General features: G+C 42.9%; 1 protein-coding gene across 4 annotated transcripts; it reads left to right on the top strand.

Annotated features, from left to right (window-relative positions):
• Positions 1-189: 189 nt before the first annotated feature.
• Positions 190-27953, top strand: LOC115206390 (uncharacterized). Of its 4 annotated transcripts, XM_029773280.1 has the most exons (19): positions 190-631; positions 3003-3255; positions 13107-13261; positions 13818-13926; positions 15836-15902; positions 16090-16195; positions 16700-17611; positions 17860-20946; positions 22090-22203; positions 22339-22389; positions 24917-25005; positions 25108-25224; positions 25502-25671; positions 25838-25940; positions 26062-26223; positions 26497-26575; positions 26769-26877; positions 27119-27324; positions 27436-27953. In XM_029773280.1, exons 2-19 carry the CDS (start codon positions 3155-3157, stop codon positions 27582-27584), a joined length of 5886 nt encoding a protein of 1961 aa, XP_029629140.1. In that variant the 5' UTR covers positions 190-631; positions 3003-3154; the 3' UTR covers positions 27585-27953. The 4 variants fall into 4 exon arrangements, with proteins under 4 accessions (XP_029629140.1, XP_029629141.1, XP_029629142.1 ...); XM_029773281.1 differs by lacking the exon at positions 22339-22389; XM_029773282.1 differs by lacking the exon at positions 25108-25224.

The following is a 27953-nucleotide window of genomic DNA, read 5'->3' as shown; positions in this document are numbered from 1 at the left end:
GCATTTGGATGAAATCTACTTTACTCCAACAGCATGTATGCATTCACTTGGAGACTATTTACAGTGTTGTTTTTATCAACATTCACGTTTGCATTTGTACCCGCCAGCCTGTTCAAACACCTGTCCTCCAACAAGCCTCAGGTCTACACTCCTCCTTGACAAACATACTCACTGCTATTATCGCAACAATCATCATGACTTTGTGGGTTGGATCTTGAAGTAAAGAATGTCACAATTGGCAGGGAATATGCCAGATGACACGGCTAATAAATTAGCACCTTGTTAGTGTTCCTCGTGTACATTTTACACAATTTTACTTATTCCCATTGTGGCATTGGCACTAATAAGATTGTAGTACGATTACATTAACGTTAGCCTAGATACCCGTATGAAAAAACGATAACACTCGTTTTGTTGGGACAGCTGTCTTTTCAACGATTTTAGCTCATCATACACTTGAAGTTGCTACATTACAGGCTGCTATCAAAGTTGGCCGTTGACATTGAACAGTGACCAGCAGTCATTATAGGCACTTAACCCGTTTGAGTGAAGCGCGTACCTCCCCCGAGTCTGACCCACCTCCCTCCAGTGGATGTCCGAATTTCTCTTCAGAGGTAGCTTCCAAAACAAGGTAAAACTTTTTACTTACTATTTTTTGGCTGGTCTGTATTTATCTCCAAAAAGTTACAAAATAAGATATCAACCTACTGTTCTTTCAGATTTTAACGTTTTATGAGGAAAACATGAGGGCGTTGTGAAGCCTTACCCACAATGACATTTGTTCTTGACTTAACACAGGCTTTTTATTCGCTGTCTATCCTCACTGTTCAGAAGGCAACACTTGTGAACGAATATGATTACAAGCTGCCTCAAATGTCCTAAGGCTCGACAGAAAATATCATACAATGAATTTAGACTTCAAGAGACCTTTGCTGTGTATTCTTTATTATTCTTTATTTAGGCTACTTTTTGGTGGTGTTTTTCATGTTGTGGGCATGTGCAGGTGTACATCAAAAATATATATATATAAATAATAATGATAAAATGTTTTTCTTTATAAGGCTGATCTCATTGTTGTCCTATATACAACAAATGTAAACTTATTTTAAAGAGCTTTAGGGCGTCTCTTTCTGAGAAGACATGAGTCTATGCAATTTAATTATCCAATTACACTAACATAGTTAGTTATGAGACAGATTAAGTAGGCAAAAACATCACATTGCACAAAACATTTCCTTTTATAAGTTATCACTGTTGTCTGCTACTAGGCTACTATATAAAAAAGCCTACCTCTGATTTGTAGACAGTTCACACCCACAATATGCCATTACGAAATGTCTTACATTGAACTATAATGTGAATAGCTAACATCAATGTCCAAATCATGAGACAGGACAGAGGTAGCATGCATTATGTGGCTTCCATATTCATGTATCTTTTTATCTGACAACATTTTAGCTGTATGCTTTTTAGCTGTATGCTTTTTAGCTGTTTGCCCAACATTTATAAGCCATTTTCACTAACAAGTCTTCACAAGGTTGCTGGTGTTGTATTTGCTGTTGATAATGAAGGACAAAGTATTCATAACTTCTATCAGAGTTGACCTGAAGTCAACAGGAGGGGTAATCTCTGGTCAACTCAAGTTGTGTAGTATTTAACGTGCAAAAGTTGGATTTTGGATCAAGGATCATGTCTCTGAATATTCAATTGACAGTGAATTCTAGTGTCAACATCAATTTTATTTTACTTTATCATCGATTTGGCGATAACAATACTTAAATTGTGTCTTTGAATGTAGCCTACTGGGTAGCACAAATGATAACATTTATTTATAGAGATGTGATTGATTTAAGTAAAGCAGGCAACCTGTCTAAATTCAAACGAAGGGAAGTCAGCAGAATTTCATTGAGAAGGGAAAACAATGTTTGAATGAGGGGTTTCAGCCCAATTCTGAGCTTTTTTTCAGTAATTGGTCTTTTGACTAATCAGATCAGCTCTGAAAAAGATCTGATGTGAACAGATCTGATGTGATTGGTCAAAAGACCAATTAGTGGAAAAAAGATCAGAATTGGGCTGCCTGTGTGAAGGCAGCCAGTATGTCAGATGGTTTACACAGGAATAAATCCTTACCTATTTAGGGATTAATTATACCCAGCATCGGTATGGCAAAATTACGGTCATTCTGATTTCAACTGACTGCCAACTCAACATAGTCTTTTGTTTCTCAATGACTGTAAATCATGATTAATCACCTTATTTCACTCACTGTATGTGATTTATTTAACAAGGCATTGATCTCTCCAGTGTTCAGAAAAAACTAAAGCACATTAATTGGACCACTTTAGTCCAACTCTCCACCCACTGCACACCATCAGAGCTGTTTGTAGTTGAGAGAAAATAATGCAGAGTACACTTAGTCCATGTGACCGCAGAGGAAAATCACATTAACTTAAATGAATTACTGTTTGATCCAGCATGATTTACTGAATTGCTGTTTGATCCAGCATGATTTACTGAATTGCTGTTTGATCCAGCATTATTTATTGAATTAGTGTTTGATCCAGCATGATTTACTGAATTGCTGTTTGATCCAGCATTATTTATTGAATTACTGTTTGATCCGGCATGATTGACTGAATTAGTGTTTGATCCAGCATGATTGACTGAATTAATGTTTGATCCAGCATGCTTTTCTGAATTAGTGTTTGATCATGCTTGATTTACTGAATTACTGTTTGATCCAGCATGATTGACTGAATTAGTGTTTGATCCAGCATGAATGACTGAATTAGTGTTTGATCCGGCATGATTTACTGAATTAGTGTTTGATCCAGCATGATTTACTGAATTAGTGTTTGATCCAGCATGGTTTTCTGAATTAGTGTTTGATCCTGCTTGATTTACTGTTCATTTACAGTCTTCACAACATTCTCCATGCAGAGCCTAATCTTGACATGAAGAGGTGTATCACCTTACCTTGAATATTCATATCAACTCTGCAGATGCTAGCTACCTGAGCAATGCCTCTGAAGCTCTGAGCTTAGAGACAGACGCTGCCCATCACATCCCATCACTGACTGCCTCAACAGGCCACAAGGCCCAACTCCAGGCCCTTTCCATACCTGCCTGGGCGAGAGAGAGAACCTGAGTCACCATGATAGACTTGAGCCATCTGACGGAGGAGGAACAGTCGATGATCATGACTGTGCTGAAGAGAGACGAAGAGCTAAAGAAAGCAGAGGAGGAGAGGATCAAGTAAGTTTATGATAGCCATATTCTCACAGCTCTGAACCATGACTAGGATTACAGTATTTCCTAGTTTTCACATCTTATTTTTACAGCATTAGTGTTGCCCCACTTAGCATCTCCACCCTCTAGCTGAAATTATAGTTATGTAATCAAATACATACTTTGTGTATTGCAAGTAAATATGCAATATTTTATTAGATAATGTTATGTTTTCAATATTGTTTTATTTTTTAGTGCCTATTCATTCCCTTTCATTCTATGAGTAGAGTGGTTCTATGTCAACCTCCCCAACCTGTGTGGGAGTGGTAAACAGGCTGGTGAGGTGATGTTTGTCTGTCTGTAATATAATATCAACTCAGCCGGATACAGACACAGCCTCCACCACAGAGAGGCTTCAATGTGAGATAAGCAATTCGATTACCACTCCAATTCAACGTTACAGAACCACGTGGGAGAGAAAAATGCAGGCTCGATGGTCCGAAATAGATACCCTCAGAGGTAGAACACAGAGATACACCTCACTGCATTTAACCATGGAATCCTGAGGCACATCCACTAACTACATAAACAACCTTGTGTTGATGTATACTCAGACATACTTAGAATTTCTTGTCATGTCATTACACATTCAGACGTGCCAACTAAGGACAACTGGGTATCTTAAATTAGCTTCAGTCTTAAGCCTTCTTGTCAAAGCAGTTCCACAGTGAGACAAAAGTCGAGAAACAAAGGCCTATTCATTCTGTAATGGAGTTGGCCTAACAAGTCTATTTCTAACAGAAGAAGACTGGAGACTGACTCTGTATGGTTGACTTGTCTGTGTACAGCCATTGCCTTAGCGTAAAAGGATTAGCGCCAATCATGTGTAATACTGTGCTACCCCCTTTCACATGACCAGGGTTGTTTACATTCTCTTTTCCACCTTCTCCCTCCTTAATCCCCCCCCCCCCCTTTTTGCGGACAACTTTGTCAATCATTTTGAAAAGAAGGATGACGATATCCGCTCCTTATTCACTCAACCTATAGAGTCCACTGGTCCCACTCACACAGAAGTACCCTATACCTTGACCTCTTTCTCCCCACTCTCTCCAGATGAAATCCAGCGACTAGTGAGGTCCGGCGCTCAACAACCTGCCCACTCAACTCCATCCCTTCCTCCCGTTTCCAGACCATCTCTGGAGAACTTCTCACTTCCCTCATCAACTCATCCTTGACCACTGGCTATGTCCTCTCTGACTTCAAAATGTCCCAAGTGGTTCCCCTCCTCAAGAAACCAACACTCAATTCCTCTGATGTCAAAAACTACAACCTGTATCTCTTCTTTATTTTCTTTCCAAAACACTTGAGTGTGCTGTCTGTCGCCAACTCTCTCGCTATCTCTCTCATAACGACCTTCTTGACCATAACCAGTCAGGCTTCAAGACAGGTCACTCAACCGAGACTGCTCTTCTCTGTGTCACGGAGGCTCTCCGCATCGCCGAAGCTGACTCTCTCTGTTCTTATTCCCCTAAATCTATCCGCTGCCTTTGACACCGTGAACCATCAGATCCTCCTCTCCACTCTCTCAGGGCTGGGCGTCTCAGGCTCCTGCACACTCTTGGATTGCATCCTACGTGGCAGGCCACTCCTACCAGGTGACTTGGAGAGGATCTGTGTCTGCACCACGTACTCTCACTACTGGTGTCCACCAGGGCTCGGTTCTAGGCCCTCACCTCTTTTCTCTATACACCAAGTCACTCAGCTCCGTCATATCCTCACATGGTCTCTCCTATCATTGCTATTTTTTCTCCTTCCCCCCTTCTGACACCCAAGTGGCGACACGCATCTGCGTGCCTGGCAGATATTTCAGCTTGAATGTCGGCCCACCACCTCAAGCTCAACCTCGACAAGACAGAGTTGCTCTTCCTCCCAGGGAAGGCCTGCCCGCTCAAAGACCTCTCCATCACGGTTGACAACTCCACGGGGTCCCCCTCCCAGAGTGCAAAGAACCTTGGCGTGATCCTGAACAACACTCTGTCATTCACTGCAAATATCAAAGCAGTGACTCGCTCTGCAGGTTCATGCTCTACAACATCCATAGAGTACAACCTTTCCTCACAAAGGAAGTGGTGTAGGTCCTAATCCAGAAACTTGTCATCTCCCGTCTGGACTACTGCAACTCGCTGTTGACTGGGCTCCCCACTTGTGCCATCAAATCCCTGCAATTTATCCAGAACGCTGCAGCCCACCTGGTGTTCAACCTTCCGAAGTTGTCCCATGTCACCCTGCTCCTCCCCACACTACACTGGCTTCCAGTCAAAGCTCGAATCCACTACAAGACCATGGTACTTGCCTACAGAGCAGCAAGAGGAACTGCCCCTCCCCACCTTCAGGCTATGCTCAAACCCTACACCCCAACCTGAGTACTATGTTCTGCCACCTCTGGTCTCTTGGTCCTTCCACCCCTACGGGAGGGCAGCTTCCGCTCAGCCCAGTCCAAGCCTTTCTCTGTCCTGGCACTCCAACGGTGGAACCAGCTTCCCCCTGAAGCTGAGGGCAGCAAGGTCTGTGTCCATCTTCCAGAAACATATGAAACCCTACGTCTTCAAAGAGTATCTTAAATAATCCCACAGCACCCACAATTCTCACCGCAACCCCCCCCCCCCCCAAAAAAAAATTACATTTGAAAATGGCCTTTCGTGAACTAACACTCGCACTTTACCCCCCCTCTGACTTTGCTGATAGCTTCTTGATAGAGGAAAAATGTACTTACTGTACTATGACTGTGATATGTAGTTGTCCCACCTCGCTATCTTAAGATGAATGCACTTGCTATAAGTCACTCTGGATAACGTCTGCTAAATGACTAAAATGTAAAATGCAAAAGGAAAGATGATTCCTAACCCTGCTAGTGGCAAAACCTTTGAGATTCCCAATCATGTGCACTGTTTCTCTTATTGTAACAGAATTATGTTTCACACGAAAGTTGGCAAACAGCAAAGACGCTGTAGCTTTTCAAAGATGTCAGGTTCATCATCAAGTTCCAGTTTAGCCTTTTCTCTAGTTTGCATATTTAAAAAGTAAACAAATGCAATTAAATATTATTTGATTAGAAACCTGATATCACTTCCATAATCAAATAAAGTGTGTTATATAAACTCAGCAAAAAAAGAAACGTCCCTTTTTCAGCACCCTGTCTTTCAAAGATAATTCGTAAAAATCCAAATAACTTCACAGATCTTCATTGTAAAGGGTTTAATCATTGAAATGCTTTTTCAATGAACCATAAACAATTAATGAACATGCACCTGTGGAAAGGTCGTTAAGACACTAACAGCTTACAGATGGTAGGCAATTAAGGTCACAGTTATGAAAATTTAGGACACTAAAGAGGCCTTTCTACTGACTCTGAAAAACACCAAAAGAAAAATGCCCAGGGTCCCTGCTCATCTGCGTGAACGTGCTTTAGGCATGCTGTAAGGAAGCATGAGGACTGCCAGGGCAATAAATTGCAATGTCTGTGCTGTGAGACTCCTAAGACAGCTCCACAGGACAGACAGCTGATCGTCCTCACGGTGGCAGACCACATGTAACAACACCTGCACAGGATCAGTACATCCGAACATCACACCTGCAGGACAGGATGGCAACAACAACTGTCTGAGTTACACCAGGAACACACAATCCCTCCATCAGTGCTCAGACTGAGAGAGACTGGACTGAGGGCTTGTAGGCCTGTTACATTTTTACATTTTAGTCATTTAGCAGACGCTCTTATCCAGAGCAACTTACAGTAGTGAATGCATACATTTCATACAATTTCATACATTTCATTAAAAAAAATTCTGTGCTGGCCCCCCGTGGGAATCAAACCCACAACCCTGGCATTGCAAACACCATGCTCTACCAACTGAGCTACAGGGAAGGCTATTGGTACAAATGTTGTAAGGCAGGTCCTCACCAGACATCACCGGCAACAACATCGCCTATGGGCACAAATCTACCATTGCTGGACCAGACAGGACTGGCAAAAAGTGTTCTTTGAAAAAAAAAATGTTTTAACCAGGTAGGCCAGTTGAGAACAAGGTCTCATTTACAACTGCGACCTGGCCAAGATAAAGCAAAGCAGTGCGACAAAAACAACAACACAGAGCTACACATGGGATAAACAAACGTGTGTGCGAATGAAGTAAGGAGGTAAGGCAATAAATAGGCCATAGTGGCGAAGTAATTACAATTTAGCAATTAACACTAAATACAGGTTATGCAAAAGAGCAGGAAAAAAAGCATATGGGGTTGAGGTAAGTAGTTGGTTGGATGGGCTATTTACAGATGGGCTGTGTACAGCTGCAGCGATCGGTTAGCTGCTCTGACAGCCGATGCTTGAAGTTAGTGAGGGAGATATAAGTCTCCAACTTCAGTGATTTTTGAAATTTGTTCCAGTCATTGGCAGCAGAGAACTGGAAGGAAAGGCGGCCAAAGGAGGTGTTGGCTTTGGGGATGACCAGTGAAATATACCTGCTGGAGCGCGTGCTACGGGTGGGTGTTGCTATGGTGACCAGTGAGCTGAGATAAGGGCGGAGCTTTACCTAGCAAAGACTTATAGATGATCTGGAGCCAGTGGGTTTGGGGATGAATATGTAGCGAGGACCAGCCAATGAGAGCATACAGATCGCAATGGTGGGTAACATATGGGGCTTTGGTGACAAAACGGATGGCACTGTGATAGACTGCATCCAATTTGCTTAGAGTGTTGGAGGCTATTTTGTAAGTGACATCGCTGAAGTCAAGGATCAGCAGGAGAGTCAGTTTTACGAGGGTATGTTTGGCAGCATGATTGAAGGGGACTTTGTTGCGAAATAGGAAGCCGATTCTAGATATAATTTTGGATTGGAGATGCTTAAACCTGTTGAGGATCTTATCCCGATCTTATCCCGGTATTGGGATTCATTGTCATGTGACCATGGCGGGGAATTCAAAACTGCAAGAGTAATCATTTCAAAAAATCAAATAATCAACTATTTTCCTCCATTTGAAAGATATATCTCCTAAATCTAACCACGCTGTCCGATTTTCAGAGGCATTACGGAGAATGCATAAAGTTAGGTTATGTGAGGAGAGTACATTGACAATAGCTGCGTGTAATGTTTAGCCAATTCAAAGAAGGGCATCAACAGACAGAAAACTAGCTAGAATTATGCACTTACCTTTGACAATCTGCATCAGATGACACTCATAGGACATTATGTTATACAATACATGCATTTTTAGTTCCATCAAGTTCATATTTATATCCAAAAACAGCATTTACAGTCGCGGTGAAATTCAGAATTTTTTTCGGCTCGAATGCACCCAGTGAATCCAGCATTACAAATCACGGAATTACTATTCGAAAACATTGGTAAATTATAATATTGTCATTCAAAGAATAATATATTATCATCTCGTAATTGCTACCGAATGGCCAGATCTCAAAATAACTTTACTGGGAAATCACATTTTGCATAAACTGGGTACTATGCTAACAACAATAAGCTATATGCTAAGCTAAGCTAAGCTATACCGTTAGCATTAGCATCATCTAATATCGATAATAACATTCTAAATATCCCCTTACCTTTGATTATCTCCATCAGAAGGCGCTGCCAGAGATCCCAGGTCCAGAACAAATGTGGTTTCTTTTGACAAAGTTCATAATTTATGTCCAAATAGTTAGCGTTCAGTAGGCTCCCACAAAATGAGGTGGGCAGTGTAAAGTCACGTCAAAAAGCTAAAGAAAACCTAGTAAATAATCTATTTACGTTTGTTTAAACATGTCAAACGTTGTTCATCATTAATCTTTTGGTCCATTTTTAACGTGAAACATCAGTAAACATCAGTAATATTTTCACACAACCTATCAAGTGTCTAGAATAAACGATAATGACAAAGGCACTCTTCTCAGATTCATGAGCAGGCGCAAAAAATGAAGTGATGACGTGTCAACTTGTAAGCTTTCTTATTCGGTCTGTATTCATCACAGATGCTTCCAACAACTTTCTAAAGATCGTTGACATCTAGTGGAAGCAGTAGGAGTTGCGAACTGAATCCTTTCTCACTGTGGTATCTTTAAAACAATGACACTAAATAGTACAGTCACAAAATTCTCATTTTTTTAAATCTATTTTTCACAGGTTTTTGCCTGCAATATGAGTTTTGTTATACTTACAGACACCATTCAAACTGTTTTAGAAAATTCAGAGTGTTTTCTATCCGAATGTGTTAATAATATGCATATCCTAGCTTCTGAGTTGGTGTAGGAGGCAGTTAAAAATTGCCACATATTTTTTTCAAAATTCTCAATACTGCCCCCGTGGCCCGTAGAGGTTAATATGAGTCTGGAAGGAGAGTTTACAGTCTAGCCAGACACCAAGGTATTTATAGTTGTCCACATATTCTAAGTCCGAACCGTCCAGAGTAGTGATGCTAGTTGGGCGGGTGCAGGCAGCGATCTGTTGAAGAGCATGCATTTAGTTTTACTAGATGTTTAAGAGCAGTTGGAGGCCACGGAAGGAGTGCTGTATGGCATTGAAGATTGTTTGGAGGTTTTTTCACTGACAAGTCGCATTTTTTTCTCACCAGGGGTGATGGTCGGATTCGCGTTTATCGTCAGAGGAATGAGCGTTACATGAGGCCTGTACTCTGGAGCGGGATCGATTTGGAGGTGGAGGGTCCGTCACGGTCTGGGGCGGTGTGTCACAGCATCATCGGACTGAGCTTGTTGTCATTGCAGGCAATCTCAATGCTGTGCGTTACAGGGAAGACATTCTCCTGCCTCATGTGGTACCCTTCCTGCAGGTTCATCCTGACATGACCCTCCAGCATGACAATGCCACCAGCCATACTGCTCGTTCTATGCGTGGCTTTCTGCAAGACAGGAATGTCAGTGTTCTGCCATGGCCAGCAAAGAGCCCGGATCTCAATCCCATTAAGCACTTCTGGGACCTGTTGGATCGGAGGGTGAGGGCTAGGGCCATCCCCCCCAGAAATGTCTGGGAACTTGCAGGTGCCTTGGTGGAAGAGTGGGGTAACATCTCACAGCAAGAACTGGCAAATCTGGTGCAGTCCATGAGAAGGAGATGCACTGCAGAACTTAATGCAGCTGGTGGCCACACCTGATACTGACTGTTACTTTTGATTTGGACCCCACTTTTGTTCAGGGACACATTATTCCATTTCTGTTTGTCACATGTCTTTGGAACTTGTTCAGTTTAGGTCTCAGTTGTTGAATCTTGTTATGGTCATACAAATATTTACACATATTAAGTTTGCTGAAAATAAACGCAGTTGACAGTTTGAGGACGTTTCTTTTTTTGCTGAGTTTATGAGGTGGCATTAGTGAGGAGTTGTGTTCAAACAGATATGCTGCAGCTTCAGGTGGTTGCCTGTGGTGGTATGGCCCTTTTGTGTGTCCAAGGAATTATGTTTCCCTCATAATATGAGAGTAGAGTTACACAGAACAACCATGAATAGAAACTAGTAATGGTGTCACTGTCTTGGTCAAACTCGCTTGTTCACTTGTTCACAGGCAAATATTGTATAAACTCTCAGTGCATATCCAGCTAAACAATGTTGTTACAAAGAAAACATCTTACTTAATCACCAACAACGAATTCTAAGGGAAATCATTGTTGAGCTTTCCCTCATTTAATACTGATTGAAGGAAATAAGTGTTTTCTCCTCCCAAAGAATGTGGAACTATTTGGCACAAGCTTTGTATTGTGTTCCCATGTCTATTGGTTTAGATTGTTAACTCATGTGGTGGTAAATGTACCTTTTCCCATCAACGTTTAGCCTATAGTGTGTCTCTCAACCAAATAAAATGGTTAGCAGATGTTAATCGAATGTAGCGAAATGCTTATGCTTATGGTTCCGACAATGCAGTAATATCTAACAAGTAATCTAACAAATTCACAACGGCTACCTTATACACACAAATGTAAAGGGATGAATAAGAGTATGTACATATAAATATATGGATGAGCAAGATGCAGTAGATGGTATAGAATACAGTTGAAGTCGGAAGTTTACATACACCGTAGCAAATACATTTAAACTCAGTTTTTCACAATTCCTGACATTTAATCCTAGTAAAAATTCCCTGTTTTAGGTCAGTTAGGATCACCACTTTATTTTAAGAATGTGAAATGTCAGAATAATAGTAGAGAGAATTAGTTATTTCATCTTTTATTTCTTTCATCACATTCCCAGTGGGTCAATTAGTATTTTGTAGCATTGCCTTTAAATTGTTTAACTTGGGTCAAACATTTTGGGTAGCCTTCCACAAGCTTCCCACAATAGGTTGGGTGAATTTTGGCCCATTCCTCCTGACAGAGCTGGTGTAACTGAGTCGTAGGCCTCCTTGCTCGCACACGCTTCTTCAGTTCTGCCCACACCTTTTCTATAGGATTGAGGTCAGGGCTTTGTTGTCCTTAAGCCATTTTGCCACAACTTTGGAAGTATGTTTGGGGTCATGGTCCATTTGGAAGACCCATTTGCGAACAAACTTTAACTTCCTGACTGATGTCTTGAGATGTTACTTCAATATATCCACATCATTTTCCATCCTCATGATGCCATCTATTTTGTGAAGTGCACCAGTCCCTCCTGCAGCAAAGCACCCCCACAACATGATGCTGCCACCTCCGTGCTTCATGGTTGGGATGGTGTTCTTCGGCTTGCAAGCCTCCCCCTTTTTCCTCCAAACATAACGATGATCATTATGTTCAAACAGTTCTATTTTTGTTTCATCAGACCAGAGGACATTTCTCCAAAAAGTACAATCTTTGTCCCTATGTGCAGTTGCAAACCGTAGTCTGACTTTTTTTATGGTGGTTTTGGAGCAGTGGCTTCTTCCTTGCTGAGCGGTCTTTCAGGTTATGTCGATATAGCACTCATTTTACTGTGAATATAGATACTTTTGTACCTGTTTCCTCCAGCATCTTCACAAGGTCCTTTGCTGTTGTTCTGGGATTGATTTGCACTTTTCGCACCAAAGTACGTTCATCTCTAGGAGACAGAACGCGTCTCCTTCCTGAGCGGTATGACGGCGGCTTGGTCCAATGGTGTTTATACTTGCGTACTATTGTTTGTACAGATGAACGTGGTACCTTCAGGCGTTTGGAAATTGCTCCCAAGGATGAACCAGACTTGTGGAGGTCTACAATTCTTTTTCTGGGGTCTTGGCTGATTTCCTTTGATTTTCCAATGATGTCAAGCAAAGAGGCACTGAGTTTGAAGGTAGGCCTTGAAATACATCCACAGGTACACCTCAAATTGACTCAAATGATGTCAATTAGCCTATCAGAAGCTTCTAAAGCCATGACATCATTTTCTGGAATTTTCCAAGCTGTTTAAAGGCACAGTCAACTTAGTGTATGTAAACTTCTGACCCACTGGAATTGTGATACAGTGAATTATAAGTGAAATAATCTGTCTGTAATCAGTTGTTGGAAAAATGACTTGTGTCATGCACAAAGTAGATGTCCTAACCGAATTGCCAAAACTATAGTTTGTTAACCGAAAATGTGTGTAGTGGTTGAAAAATTAGTTTTAATGACTCCAACCTAAGTGTATGTAAACTTCCGACTTCAACTGTACATATGAGATGAGTAATGTAGGATATGTAAACATTATTAAGGTGGCGTTATTTAAATTGACTAGTGAGACGTTTATTAAATCCATTTAATTCAATGGCATTACCTAAAGGTAATTATTCAGAATCACACCCTTGACTGAACTGTGTTCTAGCCATGACCTCTGCTTATGTAATGTGTTTAATGGGTAACCGTAACGTATCCTGTATACTGTAATGCACCTGTGTGGGTTTTTCCCATCAGGCAGCTGCAGAAAACCAGCGCCCCAGTGGAGAGCAGGCTCAAGTATCTGACAGGAGAGTGGTTTTACGAGGCCAAGTCTATGAGACACAGGGATAAGATCCATGGCTCTGAAATCATCCTGGCCTCCATGAAGCAGAGGAAAGCAGGTTCTTTAGGTGGGTCAAAAACACAGTTCAAACACTAATTAAGTGCTGCATACAGTAAGTCATTCTCACACAAAGATAAGCATGTGTGCAGTACACATATACTGCCGTATAATGAAAACGCTATACCAGAGTAGAATGTGTACGGAAGAGTACTACCAAACCACACTGTTTTGAGTTCAAAGTCAGGCTGCAAAGGTACTGTATTTAGTACTAAACGCGTATTGCATCATGATTGCAAGGTCCCAACTGTCCCATTATCTGGTTTTAATGTCCATTCTAGAACACCCTTCTAACCAATCAGGAATGACTATTCAACAATGCTGTGGTATAAGTAAAGTTTATGATATCGAGTTGGTATGTACAGATCATCAGCAGACATGGGTTTTTGAGTTTATAGTGAGGGTACTGTAAGCACTTATTGTCTGTCTGTCTGTCTGTCTGTCTGTCTGTCTGTCTGTCTGTCTGTCTGTCTGTCTGTCTGTCTGTCTGTCTGTCTGTCTGTCTGTCTGTCTGTCTGTCTGTCTGTCTGTCTGTCTGTCTGTCTGTCTGTCTGTCTGTCTTGCAGATGGGTCTCTGTCCAGACCCAGAGCAGTCAGCGGTAAAGTCTCAGACATCACCCCCCCTCCAAAACCTGCCAGGCTCCTGGTGGCACCAACACAGCCCCAAGAGAACAGGTGATCCAATGCACCCCTCCTCCCACCCCTCTTTCCTCATCCATCCCTAACCCATTCCTCTCGCTACTGTAACCCATTAAATCAAATCAAATCAAATGTATTTATATAGCCCTTCTTACATCAGCTGATATCTCAAAGTGCTGTACAGAAACCCAGCCTAAAACCCCAAACAGCAAGCAATGCAGGTGTAGAAGCACGGTGGCTAGGAAAAACTCCCTAGAAAGGCCAAAACCTAGGAAGAAACCTAGAGAGGAACCAGGCTATGAGGGGTGGCCAGTCCTCTTCTGGCTGTGCCGGGTGGAGATTATAACAGCACATGGCCTAGATGTTCAAATGTTCATAAATGACCAGCATTGTCAAATAATAATAATCATAGTAGTTGTCGAGGGTGCAACAAGTCAGTAACACAAGCGTAAGTGTCAGTTGGCTTTTTCATAGCCGATCTTTGAGAGTATCGCTACCGCTCCTGCTGTCTCTAGAGAGTTGAAAACAGCAGGTCTGGGACAGGTAGCACGTCCGGTGAATAGGTCAGGTTTCCAGCAGGTCTGGGACAGGTAGCACGTCCGGTGAACAGGTCAGGGTTCCATAGCTGCAGGCAGAACAGTTGGAACTGGAGCAGCAGCACGGCCAGGTGAACTGGGGACAGCAAGGAGTCATCAAGCCAGGTAGTCCTGAGGTATGGTCCTAGGGCTCAGGTCCTCCGAGAGAGAGAAAGAAAGAAAGAGAAAGAGAGAATTAGAGAGAGCATATTTAAATTCACACAGGACACCGGAAAAGACAGGAGAAATACTCCAGATGTGACAGACTGACCCTAGCCCCCGACACATAAACTACTGCAGCATAAATACTGGAGTCTGAGACAGGAGGGGTCAGGAGACACTGTGGCCCCATCCAATGAAACCCCCGGACAGGGCCAAACAGGTAGGATATAACCCCACCCACTTTGCCAAAGCACAGCCTCCACACCACTGGAGGGATATCTCCAACCACCAACATACCATCCCGGGACAAGGCCGAGTATAGCCCACTACCTAGTCTCATAACCATGCCTTAAGGCTAAGTCAGTATAGCAGTTCATCATGATTGATCAATCATAGTGCTTGCCTGCACAGAGTGAGTGAGATACTCGGGTGTTTGAACAGCTCCTGAGTCCTGTGGTGTGTGTGTGTGTGTCTTAGGTGTGTCTCGTGACTCAATTGGAGTCAACATAGGTGGTGCTCACTGTTTGCATGGAATCTGTCTGCTCTGTTATACTTACAGGATGTGGTCTCACGAGGCTAGGAGTCAGTCACTATGGGAATGCTATAAAAAGTGATTATTTTGAGAAGTCGGTAATTCAATTTGATAGGCCTGTAATTTTACGTCTGGCTGTTATTGTACAGATAACGTGGCAGTATGATTCTCTGCCCAGTCACTTCTATTTTAATTGGTTCAAGTTCGGGAGGGGGGCTGCCAAGGGTTTGCGAAGGGAGGGGGTTTGGACGATTTTGGAAATTGTTTCCTGAAAAATTTTAATTCTGATATCTTACACCACTTCCTAAAGTCAATACAAAGTGAAGTCTTGTAGTGTTTGGTGTGTTTGGCATGCTATGCATGAGGTCATATGGGCTGTGTTTACCTCCCTGAGTCCCAGTAGGCAGCAGCCAGCTCTCTAGGTGAGTCGGCTCTTCCCCAGCCCTGCCTCCCTTTGATGTCACAATTAATCACATGTGAGCAGGCATCAGTTATGCAGGAGGCGTGTTCACTGAACAGCCAGTCACAGAGGTGCTCAGGAATTTAATGAGGAAATGCAAATAGGCCACAGATTCCAGTACAGTGTATCCTGGTGCTCTGAGGGCTACTAATTTATAGTATACAACCACAACCCCAATTCTTTTTTGATAGTGGTCATTCTGTCTTTTTTTTGCAGCGAAAGCCTCAGTGCATCAGATGCAGAGAAAGAGAGACTAAATTCAGTGGTGCGCTCCCCGGGAAGGGTATGTGAGATTTCATTTGCAGAGAATATATGTGAAGCATGAACAGAATAAACAAACAAAGTATTTTCATCTTGTTCTGATTTACTTCTGTTTTTCCAATCACCATATCACAGTATGACAGTATTATGAAATATAGAACCATAAACCAATTGCATTTCCTAATCATGTTCTTCTCTTCTCATTCCAGCCAAGGCACAATCCTTTTAATCGAGCATCCCTTATTCTGGAGGTAGAGAAGACAGAAAAACAGTTATCCAATGGAAATCAAGAGGCTGAGAAAGCATCTGAAACAGGTTAGAGTGCAGTGCATACACCTTTTTACACAATCAAGCATTATGCAAACATACAGGTAAATAGAAGAAAAGGAGGTTGAGTCAAATTGAGTAACCTGATCTTTCAGGATGCTATGAGAACCTATTTTGGCTGATTCACAATAGTGATTTACAAATGTAGGATCTTCATTTGGTCAATCTTTTGTTGCTCAGAATGTTCCTGGACTTCAGATGAGCTTTGTGATTTACATAAATTCTGAAAAAACACACAGTTATATTAACAGTATTGCACTTTTCATGGAGCCACCTTTTGGCTAGCTAATAGCATATTCACGATCAAGCAACATTATGAACTAAACGTTCAAATCCTTTTGCTGCAGGATTATTTTAACTGTGGCAATATATGTCAAATTAAGATCCTACATCTGTAGTATGTTGATACTGATGCCAACCAGGCCTGTGATATGGCAAGAACTTATCAAAGTAAATAATCATCATCTCCTCCATCATCTCTCACGCACACAGAGCCCGTATCTCCCCTGAAGATTCACATGACAGCAGACTCCACCAGTCACAACTCAGCAGGGTCTGCCACCTCCGAAGGGTCCTCTCTAGGATTCAGGCCTGTGCCCAAGAAGAGAACCTTCCTCTCCCGGCGCTCTCAGAGCTCTCTTACAGGCAGTGATGTCTCCGCCCCTGGGCAGCAAGGTCATGTAGCTGGGTCAAAGGTTACTGCCCCTGCCCCCCAGGGAAGTCTCCAACATGGCTCCAGCTGGGGCTCCAACCAGTCCAGCCAGGGGGCATTGGACGTTCAGTCACAGAAAATTACTCCATCTCCCATCTGTGAGTTACAGAACAATGCAACTCCAGTTTCTCCCTCTAGTCAGCAACTGAACACTTTGAGTCACCTCTCCCATAAGCCACTGAAGGATTTAACCCTAGTCTCAACCAATACTGAGCTGGAGAGAGAGAAAGAGGCCCTAGAGAGAGAGAAGAGAGCAGAGGAGCCCTCAGATAACTCAGTGAGGACTCCCTCTCTTCTTAGGGAAACTGAGAGTTCCAAAGTTCCATTGAGGCCCCTGAGTGAGCCAAAGCCTCTCAGACTGTTGGACCTTAGACCAGCCACACACTCTGATAATGACAGACACACAGATAAATCCTACACAGGTGGTCAGAAGAGTCACGATGGTCTCATCCAGAGAGAGTTTGTCAGTGTGGGTCCTCCTCAGGGCAGAGAGAGGTCTGATGGTCCATTTTCAGAACCTCTGTCCATACCACTCTCTCCGAGTTCAGAACTAACAGCCCCTACTCACCACCAGCCTTCTCAGCATGCAGCCTTTCAACTCATTGAGATGCAGGACAAGGAGATGATAAGAACCTGCAATGTGGGCACCGCTATCAGACAGGAGGACCGTAGTCTGCCTCCAAGCACTGTAGGTAAGTCCAAAGACAGAAAGTGAGAATTCATGGAGCCCACACTACAATTTAAAACCAGTGTGAAAATGTATTCAAAGTCATTCAAGTGCTTGGCTCAAGGGTACTGTTTATACATGAACGTGATCAATCAATGGAATTCTCACTAATGATGAAGGGTATTACTAGGCCACGGTTGAAATGTCTAATCTTGAGTTTTTCAGCTTATTTTCTCATTCATCATAACACTTTCATTAACTTTCTTTTTTCAGATCAATGGATGCATCATGAACTCCATAACCCTGGGGATAAGCCTGATAAGCATGTTCGTAAAAAACAAGTAGGGCACAAACCTGCCTATAAATCAGCCCCCCGTAGTCCCCAATCCACAGGGGAGGAGGGCGACTCCATATCTAAAGTCTTAGAGTGGTTCAGCCGCAGCACAGACAGCAATGACTGGCTGGAGACTGAAAGTGATCAACCAGACATGGAGGAAGACGTGATTGGCTCTGCAAAAACAGATACAGATGATCGGCCTACCTTTGAGAGCAGGTCTCAGCAGACGGAGGGGAAAGCTCCAGAGATGAAGAGAAAGCTTCTACATGTTGACCCCAGCCTGGATATACAAAGTATTGGAGAAGGAGTGTCAGTATGTTTAACACCAGATGTAGAGGATGGATCTCAGTCTGAATCCTCTGTGAATCAACCTCTTGACCAGTCACCTCTGAATACAGAAAGATCATACCAGCCCAAGAGACGCATGTCTGAGGCTGAGAGGCTGAGAGCAGCATATAGGAAGGAGTTCAAGCAAGTGATGTTAGATAGAGAAGAGGATGTGATATATAGGCAAGAGGATGTGAAGAAGGTCAGTGGCCCTCCAGCCAAAGCTGCTGGACCACAGGTCACAACACAGGAAGTCAAAGAGAAGAAGGAGGTCCAAGATGAGAACCAACCACCCAAAATCTCCCACCTGAAGTCCTTTTGGGAGAAGGGCAACACCGGGCCCAAGATACTCATCAGCAGATCAATCACTGACAAAGGACAGAAACAAATGGAGAAAGAGAGAGAACTAGCAGAGAAGTCTCATAGAACTGTTCCTGGCCCAGAGTCATACAGTGTGGAGGGGTCGTCCAGGACGAATCTCGGGGATGGAAAAGAGGATGAACGGTTAAGCCTAGATACTCAACAAAACTCTACTAGTCAAGATGTGAGAAGTGTTCAGCCGAGTGTTAGCCCTTACAAACAGGAGGTATACAGACCCAAACAGAGTGTTGTTATTGCTCCCTCTATAGAGATATGTACACTGCCAACCCGGGATGTTAGCGACACTCCTGCGGCTCAAAGTGAGAAGGATGATTTGACATTAACAGAAGAAGATCTCAGAAGATCCCCAATGACAGTAGACAGAAGAAGCTCAGAGGCAGAAATAGTCTTCCTAACTAGACTCCATCCTCAGCCTGACACAGTGTCCCAGTCCAGACTCAGTCCAGAACCTCAGAGATTCTCCCCATCCACACTTAGTCCTCAGCCTGAGCTGCTCCTCCAGCCCACAGTTAACCCCCAACCTGTGAAGCTCTCACCTGCCATACCAAAACCCCAACCTGAAATGCCGTTCAGTCCCAATCCACTGCATGAACTACTCTTCCAGCCTGCAACCAGCCCAGACTCTAAGAAGTTCCATCAGTCTAGACACAAGGTTGAAAAAGAAAGTGAACAGTTTTCCCCCAAAACTCAGCAGAGCTATGTCAATGAAGAAACAAAGGAGGGTAAAGAATTGAAAAGAGATTTTGTGCATTCAAGTGTGTCCAGTAAAAAACAAGACCACAACATTACAGATAAAGGAAATAGCCCACACACTCTGAAGCAGGTTCCCCCTCGGCAGGACAGCAAGGCAGACAAGATAAAGCAGCTCAAGTGCTTCTGGGAGCAGGAGAAGAACAGGCCTATATTTTATACAGGTAAATCAAAAGAAGCAGGGGACTCCAGCATGACTCAAACTCCATCATCGGCCCCAGGAAAGCTGAATAAAAGGTTTACCAAGTCTGAGTTTGACCTGAGGTCAATCTGCAACGAATCAGACAGCGACCACAAAGGGGATTCCAACCTTTCCTCTGACAGAAAAAGACAGAATTTCACAGTCTTCACAATGAATCAAAGACTGGAGAAGTCGTCCCCAGGTCTTGGAGCAAACCGCTCGCAGTTTAAGAATCTTCGTAACTTCTGGGGTGAGGCCACTTCGAATAGCAGAGGGCCGATCTCTTCTGACGAACCCAAAAGCCTCAAAAAGAAGGAGCCAATGGATGCCCAGAACTCAATGCTTGAGTTAAAGCAATGTGTTGACCCTGATTTCTATAGCAAATCTTCCCCCAGCCAGTCACAAAAGGTCAGTGCTAGACCACCTTTGGATGAGAGCCGGCTTAAGAAAACATCTTCACCTTCTTCACCATCTTCTCCATCTCGCCCTCCATCTTTAGTCAGGGGGAACAAAGACAGAGAGCACCAGTCGAGGCCTAAATCGATTGGAGCGGGTTCAGGAGCTATGATTGACACTAAAGCGCACCAGTCAAAGTCTAGATCAGTTGGGGTGGGATCAGCAGCTATGATTGACACTAAAGCCAACTTCTCACCTCAAATCACCGTAGAGTCAGAGCTGCAAAGAGCCCCTGGGGCTCAGAACAGGGGCTCAGAACAGGACTTCACCAAAGAGGAAAAGGCCCTGAAGCCCCAAAGCACCTCAGGAAATGAATCTTGGTCTCACAAAGCTAGAAAAGACAGTTTTGGAAACTCAAGTGGAAGTGGACGTGCAAGTTCTCTTCGGCGTGCCACCAGTATGTTCACATTAGACATGAATGAGGAACAGGACCAAACTTCTCTGTTGTACCCTAAAAAGACACTAGATATTAGTGCTTTTCAAGCGAAAAGGACACAGGGTAGACGACAGAGTGCTGACAAGCAAGCACTTCTTGGTCCAAGGAGGTCCTCAAAATCATCAGACGAGTCTGAATCTCTGACCCCTCGCGCTCGGGCCTTTGTTCCCAGAGACTACCGCCATTACCTGGGGATCACAGAGAAGACCAGCGTCCACACTGCTCTGGCCCTGGCAGTGAAGGAGCAGAAGGAGGGAGAAGGCCCGCCTGGGGCTGAACTTGACCTGAGTGGTGGGCTTGTCAGATCCAGCACCCTAGTGGACTCAGAGGAGCGCTACAGCAGGAGGAACAGCAAGATAACCCAGCGCCCCCTGGCCCTCTGGTCAAACCAGGGCAGCACTGACACAGGACGTGAGTCATCATTCTGTGCCTCTGAGAGAGCATCGAGCAGCACATCTGAAACTTGGTCTAACGCCAGGATCAGTTCAAATCGTGAGTTTTGATGATCTACTGTATACTGTAACACCCTGTTGTCTTAGTACAAGTGTTATGTAACCTGTGTTATTTCATGAGAACATACAATATTGATTTGTTTATCTGGGTTCCATGTGAAGTCATCTACTTGTAGATGTTTTTGTAGATGAGGTAGCATCCAGGATGCAGTGTCCTTGGCTATCTGTGTCAGTGTAAATAGAGTGTGTGCAGGGAATCAGCTGCCTGTGTTTAATTTGTGGGTTGGACGATACGCTTTTGTAACTTTATTGACATCACATGGTTCTCTAATAGAGCCAACAGCCAAGTAGCCAAGTTTTTTTTTTGCTTGAGTTAAGCATTCCAGTTCAGGATAGATCTAGAACATTCTTGAGTTTACTTTTATGAGTAATGATATTTACAATATAGCCAGTAAAACAAATTATTTTCAACAACCTCAAATATATTTTTCTCTTCCAACTGAAAAACTCTAGAGAAGCTTGTAAACACCAGACTACATACACTGAGTGTACAAAACATTATGAAAACCTGCTCTTTCCATGACATAGACTGACCAGGTGAATCCAGATGAAAGCTATGATCCCTTATTGATGTCACTTATTAAATCCACTATAATCAGTGTAGATGAAGGGAAGGAGACAGGTTAAAAATGATTTTTAAACCTCGAGACAATTGAGACATGGATTGTATACTTGTACCATTCAGAGGGTGAATCGGCAAGATAAAATATTTAAGTCCCTTTGAACGGGGTATGGTAGTAGGTGCCAGGTTGCAATGCTGCTGGGATTTTCACACTCAACAGTTTCCCATGTGTATCAAGAATGGTCCACCACCCAAAGGACATCCAGCCAACTTGACACAACTGTGGGTAGCTTTGGAGTCAACATGGGCTAGCATCCCTGTGGAACTCTTTCGACAACTTGTAGAGTCCATGCCTAGGCAAATTGAGGCTGCTCTGAGGGCAAAAGGGGGGGGGGTGCAACTCAGTATTAGGAAGGTTAATGTTTTGTACCCTCAGTGTAAATGATCAGTGTAAAGAGGCCGCATGTAATGTTTTTTTTTAACACGTCCATGTGTGGTCTTTGTTGAAGTCATCTGCATGTACAGTATGAGCAACTCTTTCTCTAATTTCTGATATTTTAGGTGACAATTATGATGAGGATCAGGACCATGTACAGAAGGCTTTGAAGAGAGCTCAGGCCCGCCCACGAAATCTGGCCAAAAGTCTTGAGGACATCACAGCATCCATGCCACCACGTGAGAAATGTCCCTTGTCTTCTCAACCACTATACAAGCATTATAGGGGTGCTGTCAGGATGGCTTAGGTACCAGTATTAATGCAGGTTGGGGTGAAAAAGTCATGTTGTCTTTGTTTTCCACCATTCACTACAGGACAAGATAGAAGGCTAGCTCCTCTTGATGACATCAGGCGAAGCAGTGATGGTTAAGATTTGTTATGTTATTTGCCTTTGGATCGATATTGGGTTAGACAGTTTATACCAAATATAATGTAGGGGTTTATTATTCTATGTTGTAGAATGCTAGCATTGTTGGGTAATTCAATAGCTACAGTAAGTGATCTATGATAAGGTTAATCAAATCAAATCAAATTGAATTGGTCACATACACATGTTTAGCAGATGTTACTGCGGGTGTAGTGAAATGCTTGTATTTCTAGTTCCAACAGTGCAGTAACATCTAACACTTCACAACAATACACACAAACCTAAAAGTAAAATAATGGAATTAAGTAATATATAAATATTAGGATGAGCAATGTCAGAGTGGCATTGACTAAAATACAGTAGAATAGAATACAGTATACACATATGAGATGAGTAAAGCAGTATGTAAACATTATTAAAGTGACTAGTGTTCCATTATTTAAGTGGCCAGTGATTTCAAGTATATGTATAGTTGAAGTCGGAAGTTTACATACACCTCAACCAAATACATTTAAACTCAGTTTTTCACAATTCCTGACATTTAATCCTAGTAAAAATTCCCTGTCTTAGGTCAGTTAGGATCACCACTTTATTTTAAGAATGTGAAATGTCAGAATAATAGTAGAGAGAATGATTTATTTCAGCTTTTATTTCTTTCATCACATTCCCAGTGGGTCAGAAGTTTACATACACTCAATTAGCATTTGGTAGCATTGCCTTTAAATTGTTTAACTTGGGTCAAACGTTTTGGGTAGCCTTCCACAAGCTTCCCACAATAAGTTGGGGGAATTTTGGCCCATTCCTCCTGACAGAGGTGGTGTAACTGAGTCAGGTTTGTAGGCCTTCTTGCTCGCACATGCTTTCTCAGTTCTGCCCACATATATTCTATAGGATTGAGGTCAAGGCTTTGTGATGGCCACTCCAATACCTTGACTTTGTTGTTCTGAAGCCATTTTGCCACAACTTTGGAAGTATGCTTGGGGTTATTGTCCATTTGGAAGACCCATTTGCGACCAAGCTTTAACTTCCTGACTGATGTCTTGAGATGTTGCTTCAATATATCCACATAATTTTCCATCCTCATGATGCCATCTATTATGTGAAGTGCACCAGCCCCTCCTGCAGCAAAGCACCCCCACAACATGATGCTGCCACCTCCGTGCTTCACGGTTGAGATAGTGTTCTTCGGCTTGCAAGCGTCCCCCTTTTTCCTCCAAACATAATGATGGTCATTATGGCCAAACAGTTCTATTTTTGTTTCATCAGACCAGAGGACATTTCTCCAGAAAGTATGATCTTTGTCCCCTACTGCAGTTGCAAACCGTAGTCTGACTTTTTTATGGTGGTTTTGGAGCAGTAGCTTCTTCCTTGCTGAGCGGCCTTTCAGGTTATGTCAATAAACGACTTGTTTTACTGTGGATATAGATACTTTTGTACCTGTTTCCTCCAGCATCTTCACAAGGACCTTTGCTGTTGTTCTGGGATTGATTTGCATTTTTCGCACCAAAGTACGTTAATCTCTAGGAAACAGAACGCGTCTCCTTCCTGAGCGGTATGACGGCTGCGTGGTCCCATGGTGTTTAGACTTGAGTACTATTGTTTGTACAGATGAACGTGGTACCTTCAGGCGTTTGGACATTGCTCCCAAGGATGAACCATACTTGTGGAGGTCTACAATTTTTTTGCTGAGGTCTTGGCTGATTTCTTTTGATTTTCCTATGATGTCAAGCAAAGAGGCACTGAGTTTGAAGGTAGGCCTTGAAATACATCCACAAATACACCTCCAATTGACTCAAATGATGTCAATTAGCCTATCAGAAGCTTCTAAAGCCATTACATCATTTTCTGGAATTTTCCAAGCTGTTTAAAGGCACAGTCAATTTAGTGTATGTAAAGTTCTGACCCACTGGAATTGTGATACAGTGAATTATAAGTGAAATGATCTGTCTGTAATCAATTGTTGGAAAAATGACTTTTCATGCATAAAGTAGATGTCCTAACCGACTTGCCAAAACTATAGTTTGTTAACAAGAAATTTGTGGAGTGGTTGAAAAACGAGATTTAATGACTCCAACATTAGTGTATGTAAACTTCCGACTTCAACTGTATATAGGGCAGCAGCTTCTAAGCTGCAGGGTTACGTTACCGGTTGGAAGCCACCTAGTGATGGCTATTTAACAGTATGATGGCCAGCACCTGTACTGACCTCGCCTTCTGGATGATAGTGGGGTGAACATGCAGTGGCTCAGGTGGTTGTTGTCCTTGATGATATTTTTGGCCTTCCTGTGATATCAGGTGCTGTAGGTGTCCTGGAGGGCAGGTAGTTTGCCCCCGGTGATGCGTTGGGGATACTGCACCACCCTCTGGAGAGTCCTGCGGTTGCGGGCGGTGCAGTTGCCGTTCCAGGCTGTGATACAGCCCGACAGGATGCTCTCAATTGTGCATCTGTAAAAGTTTCTGAGGGTTTTAGGTACCAAGCCTAACAATTAACTTCTCATCCCTCTCTTTGTTCTGCCCTCCCTCAGCATCTACCCTCCCCTCCTCATCCCTCTACTCTGACACTGAACATTTGAAGAAGATGAGCAAATCTGTTCCCTCGTTCCTGCAAAATGAGGTAAAGTCACTGAAGCTTTATTCCATGCAAGCACTTTAGGTCAAAGAACACTGTATGTATGTATGTGCACTGGGCATTCTAGCTCTGCTGTCTGTGTTCTAGAGCGATGGCAGAGACACTGACTCTGCCTCTGAGGACAGTTACCATGGAGGCAGGCAGAACACGGGCAGATCTATGACTAAACTCAGCAGCTCCTCTGGCATGGCATCTGTGTCCTCTGTATGTTCACTTCACGCATGCCCTGCTAACACGCAACCACTGTTCACATTCAAAGCATGCACATTTTCTGCCTAACCAAGTTTAACTGGCATTTTCTATTGGCAACTATCATGATTATACAATATTAACAGTCTTATTAAATCTCTTAATTGTCCCATTAACCACAAATATGATAGTTTTTCACATCCTGACTTTGATAAGAACTGCCTGCCGGGCTATGGTTTTATGTAAACTGTTTAAACGTTTTTAACTCTGTGTGCGTGTGTGTGTGTGTTAGCTGAGTGGCAGTGTGATGACAATGTACAGTGGCGACTATGGAGGTGTGGAGGTGCAGGGGAACATCCAGTTCTCCATCAACTACATCCAGAAGCTCAGGGAGTTCCACATCTTTGTGGCTCAGTGCCAAGATCTGGCGGCCGTCGACCCCAAGAGGGGCCGCTCTGACCCGTGAGTATAGTACCACTATTACACTAGGCCCCTGATTGGATTCCTTATGGTCCTTGAATATTGGGAATATATAGACTTGCTTTCTTATTTACTACTCCATAATTGATTGGACACTGCTGAAATACATGGTACTTTGTGTGTATGATTCTTGTGTTTCTTGTCGTAGGTATGTTAAAAGTTACTTGGTGCCTGACAAAGCCAATCTAGGGAAGAGGAAAACGTCTGTGAAGAAGAAGACTGTCAACCCCATTTTCAACGAGCTCCTCAGAGTAAGAGATTTTCTAAAAACTCTATATGATTTACGTTAGATAGAGTAATGTATCTTTACACATACATCAGGTCTGACATAAAGTGCTTTAGCAAAACCTCTCTCTCCTGTTCCTTCATCAGTATCGGCTTCGTATGGAGTACCTCCGAACTCAGACCCTCATTCTCTCCGTCTGGCACCACGACACCTTTGGCAGGAACAGTTTTCTGGGCGAAGTGGATGTGGACCTGTCCAAATGGGAATTTAACCACACCCAGATGAACTACTTAGCTCTGAAATCCAGGGTAAGACAACAACACACCTGCTTTGTCTGTGTACTGGTCTCATTCAGTACTGTACTAAAACAATAATCCAAGACTGAAATCCATATCTCTGCTTTTGTTATTTATTTCAATGGCTGTGCGTGTTAGTATTGTTTGACATGACATGTGTATGCTGCTATACACAGTAGGTTGTGGAGGTGTGAGTGTGTTTTGGAGTGTGTCCAGTGAGGTGGTGGTGCTATATCGTAAATTGGGGTACTCTCTGTGCTGACTGTCTTCCCCTGGCCTCCTCAGCCCACCTCCAGTCTGCAGCCCTCAGATGAAAGAGGGGAGATGAAACTGGCCATACGCTTCCTGCCTCAAGTCTCCCACAGTAAGAGTCTGTACGCCTCACATGTCTTAACTGTCACCAGTCTCTATAAGCAATTTACTATATAGAAAATGTATATTTTATCAAGAAAATGTGTTGCTTTCGTTAACTAGTTACCTTACATTAAAATATGACTTTTGTGCAATAGAAAGCTAGTGTACACGTTCACTGAACCATGCTTGATTCTGACCCCTAGGCCTAGGCAAGGACCCCCCCTCTAACAAAGGTGAGGTTCACATTTGGGTGAAAGACTGCAAGAACCTTCCCCTCATCAGAGGGGCCACTGTCGACCCATATGTCAAGTGGTACGTACGACACATGCCATAAATAATATCAACATTTGAAATGTATGAATGGCTAAATATGATCAAGGAGAACTACAGTATCTGGGGAGAACAGAAGATGTGGAGGCCCATCATAAAGACATATTCCCTTCTTAGCCTCGATTTCCAGCCTTTCAAATGTGCTTTGCTCAGGATAGTTGTAGGTTGTATATGTAATATTTCTGAAACAATTGCCTGACTTGTGAGACTATCTCCTTCGTAGCTTTGTGCTCCCAGACACGAGCAGAAAGAGTCGTCAGAAGACACGGGTGCTGAGAAGGACGGTGGAGCCTGTGTTTAACCACACCATGGTGTACGACGGCTTCAGACAGGAAGACCTGAAGGAGGCCTGCGTGGAGCTGACTGTGTGGGACCGTGACAAGTTGGCTAGTAACTTCCTGGGGGGTCTAAGACTGGGGCCTGGCACAGGTACTAATGGAGTTTTCTATAAAATGTTCTCGATTTCTCCATAGAAACACGTTCATTTTATTCAATTGATTTCAATGGCTAAGCCTAGATTCTCTCCATCTCTCCATACAGGCAGAAGTTATGGGGCAGTGGTGAATTGGATGGACTCGAATGCTGACGAGGTAGCTCTATGGGAACGAATGATGACCTCTCCAAACGAATGGGTGGAGGATGTGCTGCCACTGAGAATGCTGACCACAGCAAAGACTGTGCTAAAATGAGAACGACTCTGTGAGAAAGTCTTCAACCTGCCACAGTTCAAGTAACATTGTTGCTTTTTATATTATATACTGTGATGTGTAATCTAGATTAATCAAATACATTTTATATTGGAATATATAGGAATGAAGAAGCACTTGTAAAAATCTACTGAACAAGTTGATGATCATATGTATCTTTAATACATTTATGTTATATTAATGATAATCATACAAGCCAAATATTATTATTATTATCATCAGCCAAAACACACTTATTTTTGGTGTTTAATCCTCAATTACAACAAGTTTACTCACTCCATTATTTATATTTGTTATGACAGAATTTTCCATGACATTATTAACCACAATTAAAGAATGTGCAATGATGAG

The sequence above is a fragment of the Salmo trutta genome, chromosome 13, assembly GCF_901001165.1.
Source record: "Salmo trutta chromosome 13, fSalTru1.1, whole genome shotgun sequence".
Lineage (NCBI taxonomy): Eukaryota > Metazoa > Chordata > Actinopteri > Salmoniformes > Salmonidae > Salmo > Salmo trutta.
The sequence above is the reverse complement of the archived record's forward strand: the minus strand, read 5'-3'. Positions and strand labels throughout refer to the sequence as shown.